Below are 6,933 nucleotides of genomic sequence, written 5' to 3'. Positions count from 1 at the left end.
GCTGTGATAAGAAATATCAGCTTTCATGATTACATGTGATACTGATTACGGCTCAGACAATCTGATCTCAATCCAAGACGGGTTTCCTAGTCCTCGCCGGCTACAAACTCTACGATACCAAACCCATACGGCCGGCCCCCTTTTCCAACCGGAATAAACAACAAACTTATACTCCAAATATTTAGCTTCCTCCTTCCATCCACCTAGGTAGAGCTCGCCTGGGGGCAGCGACCCACGTCCACAGCAACTCGCCGCACGTCAAACAACTAGTGAGGGAGAACGAACCGATCGGCGACCTCCCTCCTTTCCCTTTTCTTTAAAGACCGCCTCGTCGCCTACCGGATCACAATCGCTACCTGCCCTCGGTGAACGATTCCACCTCCTCGTGGAATCACAGTCAAGTCTTCCCACTGCGTGAGTCGACTAGACTGATCAATTGCGAGAGGAGGGTTGATACAACACATACCACACACACAAACGCAAACACACACACGACTAGACATGAAATTCCGCTTGTACGCTCGTACGATTGTACGGCGTACTTTTGCACGCTTGTGAGTATGCTTAAGATAGCGTACGATTGTACGCTATCTTAAGTATGGGGGAACGCGTACAAGATAAACGCGGGTTAAAGTGCGACAAATAGGGAGTCTGTTGATGGAAGAGTGTAGACAGTGCTGCCTATGATCTTTGCTGCGTTGTTCATCTCCAACCCGAGACAACAGACTAACTTGTCGGCAAAACGAGACCGGTGAAGTAGTTTCAGTGGCGGCGCCAGCCATTTTTTTTGGGAAGCTTGAATTTTTCTTGGATAGAGCTTCCCCCGAACAAGGAAGTCAGCGCGCTCGGAGACACAAAGATTTACTTTATAGGGCAAGTACTAGTGTTGCATAGATCAGTGGTTCTCAATTTCTATTTTTCGTGGAACCCCGACAGCACCCCAAATGACCCGCGGAACACTCCACGGAGCCCCCCACGGAGCCATACGCTGGAATAGGGACTCCCGCGTGAGAAATTCAATCACTTCAATCACGATCAGCTCCGACGCTCCAAGATTTTATTAAGGATGATCGGGTTTGTGCCCTCGATGGAAAGTTTCTACCATACAGTGGATGTGATCAATGAGACGGATGATTGCGGCTCCCGGATAAGATCTCAGCGAAATTTGGAGTCCTGTTGGAAAGCTGTAGCCTCATATCGGGCTCAGCGTCTAGTCGGTTCTTATTCGGTTAGGCACCGGCATCCCGAAAGCCGCCATCCTGACTAAGGCGATCCGGACCCCCAGGATCTCGAATGCCGCGATCCGGATTCCCGCAATCCCGAATGCCGCGATCCGGATTCCCGCAATCCCGAATGCCACGATCCTGATGGCCGCAATCCCGAATGCCGCGATTCCGGATCCCGCTGTCCCGAATGCCGCGATCCCGAATTCCGCAATCCCGAGAACCGCAACCCCGAATTCCGCAATCCCGACTTCCGCGATCCCGAATATCGTGACCCCGGTCGCTGGGGTCTCGACTGGATTCCGAAAGCCGCGATCCCGCCTGCCACCACGCCGACCGCCGCGCCGTCGTCGCGGATGCTGCGATCAGACGCGCTCATCCCCCCACTCTATAAAACGCGACAAATCACCCGATGAAGCCTTAAATATCTCACGAATCGCTTAAAATTTACACGGCAACATTGTCTATGTGTCCCAACTCCAAAACGCGTGTCCACATTCCGACACCTTCCCCCCATGCAAAGAAAAATCCGCAAAACTCGGGCCTACTTCAGTGAAGCGGTCATGAAATCACTGCGCCTGTGCGACACGCATGGAATTACTGCGCGCGCGGCTTATGGTTGAGCGCGCCGTGTACGGCACTATGGCGCGAAGCGCCCTCACGTCTGGTACTAGATATTTCTTTCCAGAGGGGGGAGGCATGCCTTCTCTCCTCATAGACGCTACTGACTGCAATCCGATTAAGGCAAATGAAGAAAGGATCGTAGTCGGATAATGGTTCCTCCATCTTATTAATTTCTACGGGGGTAGCGAGAGGGTTTCAAAAAGAAAGATTGAACCCGACGCTATGAATATACTGAATCAACGAAACCTGATTGGTCTCGAAGTGCTCTACAAAAACTCGGAGTTTTCGGTTTAGCTCTTCGAACTTCTTGCTTTTACGGGGCGGCTTTCCTCCCATACGCAATTGGAGCATGTCTTCTTCGAACTTCTGCTGTTGTCTCTGAAGGAGGCTGATGATTTCGTAAATATTTCCGTGCTTTTTCCCGAGCGCGGTATTGATGGCTTGGTGCCAACCCTCAACGTGGTTGGTTGTACGGGACTCGAATTTCCCGTAGTGATTCCACAGGGTGCGGGGAAACACCGAGGGGTTCTCTAACCACGTGTGAATGAAGTACTCCTTAAAGTTTTCCAGGCTGGAATACGCGGGGTGGTCTGTGCTCGGGGCCTCTGCGTTGATCTCCAACCAAGCCTCATCCATCAAGCTCAATGGCACCAAGGCGAGAGCACCAATGGATCGCACAAAGCATTTCACTCCGGGTTCTCTGTACTGCCGGCTCAAACCGAGTTCTTGAATCTTCCTCCATAAACACTGTTGGAAATGGAAGTTGCACCCCTTCAGATCCGCTGTGGAAAACTCTCGTCGAATCGCCTTGAGTGTCGCTACCTCGAAATCGAGTTGAAAGACTCTTGGGTTGAATGACAAACCCAAGGAAGCAGCCAGAGCCTTGAGAAGGCAGAACATGCGGCGGTATGTTGCTTCCTGTTTGTTCGGGAGCAAGAAATACACGAACGGGATCATTTGACCCATGAAGAATGCATGGATGGTATAGAGTTGTAGGAAAAGCCGGGGTACAATGCGAAATGTACCGTCCATGAAAACTGTCCCTGCTCCACATAAGATCGTCATCATTTCCCGCGTCGTGAACCCTAGAATTCGGTCCGTAGTTCCATCGTTGATCATGAGAAAAGGTCGACCGTCAGCCGTCTGTATCCAAGCATCTTGCGGGACGACATCCGCAAGCGAACTTGGCTGAGGAGGCCGCACTCTAGAGCGCGCACGATTCAGAATGGTTGCCACGGAGTCGAAGGTAGGTAATGCAGCCCCGATTTGATCGTCGGAATAAGTACGTCGCAGGTCCCTCAGGGAGGAAGCTCGGACTTCACGATATACCTGCCGGACGCTCTTGTGGGGTTCTACCGTGACACGCTCTCTCATCTTATGCTTCACCGACCTCTTGATGAGCTCTTCATCTTCAGGTTCATGGATATGAGCTCCCGTTTGCCTTCCAACAACGACCCCAGACTCAGTCGAAATCTGATGAATCAGTAGCAGAAATTGTAGGTGGGATCTAGTTTGAGGTTCGAGATATGGATGACGCGGGGAAAGAATAATTGAACGGAATACTCAAGGAAGAAATAGTCGAATACCATGCTGAGGATTGCTCTGGCCGGACAGCCTTCTACCTTCTTCTTTATGCACCGGCAGTAGAGTTTTCCGTTCCTTTTCTTTTCCACCTCGTAGAGATATTCACTGATACAATAGAGGATTTTCCCTCTCTTCGAATCAATCTCTCTCACATCCATGACGGATTCCGAGACGAGCTTCCGCAGTCGACAGATTTCAAGGAGAGTTTGGGGTCTGATCGGCAAGACAGCCGAAGGAAAAATCAGCGACACGTTTCAATACCTCGTCCACTCTTGAGGATGAATAGAAAACAGCGACGCGGGAGAGATGCAGCGCCACCTGGCGGAGGATGGTCGAGCATACGGCAAGTTCCTAGCATCAGAGTCGCATATGGAAATATCATGGATCATGACCTCTGAGAAATGGAAGTCTCAACTTCCCCATCTGGTTCGGCGAGTGGTTTTTGCCTGGAATGGATCCCTCTGATACGCGAGATGGGGGTCCATGCAACTGAAGCCGCCTCCCGTCGCGCATTGAGATGGGTTGAATATGAGCTCGGAATAGGTTACGGATATGAACATATCTTCGGTGCATCCATCGGGTCACATGAGTATGCGCATCCTTCAGCCGCAAGCAATTGGAGTGAGCCTTCGGAGAGTGGTATGGTATGGTATATTGGTGATCCTCGCCCTCGAGTGGTGAGTTTTCGGGACAGTGGGCTGTAACCGTCAAAAGCCACATCGCCGGGCGACCTTAGTCCAGGGGCGAGTATTCTCTAGCGGATCCTTCGGGCCTCGTACTCCCATTCTTCGAGCGTGCTCTTCGTTTCCCCACATGTCCGATCGTGACACTCCCCCTCCAAGCCCAGTCTTCTGGGGAGCTCATTCGTCTCTGAGTGGTATGGTTCGCATTCCATGATGATGAAGCGGATGCAGGGGAAATTGAGAGCAGAACTACTGAATTTCCAGGCGCTGAGGCGATGATTTGCTTGAGAAAATGAAGAAGCGACTTTTCGCCTGAACGACAACTTCACAACTAGGTTTATTATTGCGCGACGTCACCGCCCTCGACCAGCGGCGGCACAATTGAAATTCGGAGATCGTTGCAGTATCACAATAGAATTACGGGGGAATGATTACGCGAGTCAGGTTTTTCAACAGATGATTTGAGGAATGGTTTCTACCCCCCATAGCCCATTTTCAGGCTACCACCTGAGTTCGGACACAGACAATTCGATGCCGACAACTCGATGCCGAGACCTCGATGTCGGACGAGTGGATGCCGGCAAGCTCGATGCCTGGACAGCTCAATGCCGGGACACTTCGATGCCTGACAGCTCGATGCCGGGCGAGCTCGATGCCAAAAGTATCTAGAATTAGGCGAATATTCGGCGGCCGCTCAAGGAAAAACTCAGATTCTTATCAGAAAAACTCCTTCTGAGAATTATTCATGTCAAGTTACAAACTTCGATTCGTCACATGTACTTCAGATGTCATTAAGCTTCCATTCTAAAATTCGTCGCGATTCCCTTCAAGAAATCCACGGCTGTATTGTTACCGTGACGAGCTTGGGGAGTTTTCGGTCAACAACGGCGTATTTTCTACGCTTCTCGGTCGGTGGGCTGCCTCGGAGCTCGGAGGCAACGGGCTAGTAGCATGTCCATTGGATCCGTGTGATTTCGAATCTGTTGAATGCCCATATGCTTTGAGCGTGTAAGCTCTGGAGTGCCTTACATGCCTCCCTCTTCCAGATTTGTTCTTGGCGGAGGAGATAATTAGGTTCATTGCAGAAAGTAATCCCAAGGTATTTGTATTCGTCTTCGAATTCTATGTGCTTCCCTCGTATTTCCATTTCTCTAGGTTCTCCAAGTCTGGTGTGGTTAAAAATTACCATCGCACTCTTCGCGGATTTGAGCTGGAGATTTTTCTCATTTCCCAGCTCAGTGGTCACAGATAGCATTATACTCATTTCTTCGTATGATTGTGCCATTGACACTGGATCATCAGCGTATAGCAGGCCTGGGATCCCGTCTTCAGTGACGCCGCCATCATACGTGGTTGTCACCTCGAATCCGCATTTTGTCCACCCCGATCTCGTCTCCAGCTCTGATATGTACAGGGCGAATAGGATCGGGGACAGAGGGCATCCTTGTCGGAGGCCAACCTCTGTCCGTATTCTGAACGAGCACTGCTCGTTTACTTCCAGTACTCGTTTACTCCCGATATCTTCTAGGGTCACCCATAGAGATTCCCTGGATATCCTATCGTAGGCTTTTGAACAATCGAGGAAACATGTAATTAGTCCTCTCTTTTGTTTTCGGGAGAGCTCAATCGCCGACGTTAGGACGAATAAGTTGTCCTCTCCCCGTCGCTCCCAAGCCATTCTGCATTTCCCCCAAGAAGAAGAGTATTGAGACCCAAAGTCTCGTTTCGGCAGCGCCCGGGACGCGAATTTCACCACCGACACGGTGGCTCAGTGGCGAGCGCTGCCGATCACCAGACTTCGCGCACCATGTCTAACGGGTTGCGTGGGTTCGAAACCAAATGTCGGCGATCCGAACATGGCCGATTTCGCGAACATATCTACAGAGGGTATCTATACAGAGAGATCTCTATACAGAGGGTATCTAATGTGACATGACTCCGCGCCCATGAGAATGCCGCATGCCCCATCGGCACGCTGCGATGGCGCGAAAAATCCCCCGGTCTCCGTGAAGCCTTCCGGGACAAATCAGATGTCGTGGAATCACTATATTCATAGCGTCGGGTTCAAGCCTTCTTTTTCTTTAAACCCTATCGCTTTTCCCGTAAAAATAAATAATCTGAGAAAACAAGCCGTGTATTCCCCCGTCTCGATTGCCAGCAGCGATGGTTGGGATCTCAACAGTGACGATGGCGGCCGTCGGGATCACGGCATTCGGGATCGCGGCATTCGGGATCGCGGCCATCGGGATCGCGGCATTCGGGATCGCGGCATTCGGGATCGCGGCATTCGGGATCGCGGCATTCGGGATCGCGGCAATCGGGATCGCGGCAGTCCGGATCGCGGCAATCGGGATCGCGGCAGTCCGGATCGCGGCATTCGAGATCGTGGCTTTCGGGATGCTGGTGCCTAACCCTTATTCTTGGTTGCGATGTAAGCCGAAAACCCTCTTTCACAGAGATACGTGCTGACGAAAGGCACGAGTGTTCTCAGCGCTAGGTTCGATAGGAGTGGGAAGTTGTCATTGACAGAAGCCCAGAATTTCGCTGAAGAGGTTGTGAGGAAGAGCTGCTTCAGCTGCGAGTTGTTTGTAACTCGATCAATTCCTCATTCTGGCAGGCACTTAGCCCGCGATCAAGAGAAGCCGAGAAAGGATTTTTAATCCACTTGTGAGCAATCTGATCTTCCATCGACTTTGATGGAAAATATTTCTCAAGACTATCACGCAAGTTCAACAAGTGATCGTGAATATCATGCTTGGTGCTCTCATCCAATGTTTCGTCTGTCTCGCGTAGATAATCCTGGAGTGTCGGCAGGAAGT

The 6,933-nt window shown here is 51.0% G+C and overlaps 1 protein-coding gene across 1 annotated transcript; it reads right to left on the bottom strand.

Annotated features, from left to right (window-relative positions):
• Nucleotides 1–2,042: 2,042 nt before the first annotated feature.
• LOC100902345 (uncharacterized) lies at nt 2,043–2,912 on the bottom strand. Its single transcript, XM_003740568.1, has one exon. It carries the CDS (start codon nt 2,910–2,912, stop codon nt 2,043–2,045), a length of 870 nt encoding a protein of 289 aa, XP_003740616.1.
• Nucleotides 2,913–6,933: the final 4,021 nt, after the last annotated feature.

Source organism: Galendromus occidentalis, unplaced genomic scaffold (assembly GCF_000255335.2).
Source record: "Galendromus occidentalis unplaced genomic scaffold, Mocc_1.1 scf7180000077011, whole genome shotgun sequence".
Classification (NCBI taxonomy): domain Eukaryota; kingdom Metazoa; phylum Arthropoda; class Arachnida; order Mesostigmata; family Phytoseiidae; genus Galendromus; species Galendromus occidentalis.
The sequence above is the reverse complement of the archived record's forward strand: the minus strand, read 5'-3'. Positions and strand labels throughout refer to the sequence as shown.

Excerpts from the sequence above, each read along its gene's own strand:
- LOC100902345 (XM_003740568.1), bottom strand. The coding sequence starts at position 2,912 with ATGACGATCTTATGTGGAGCAGGGACAGTTTTCATGGACGGTACATTT.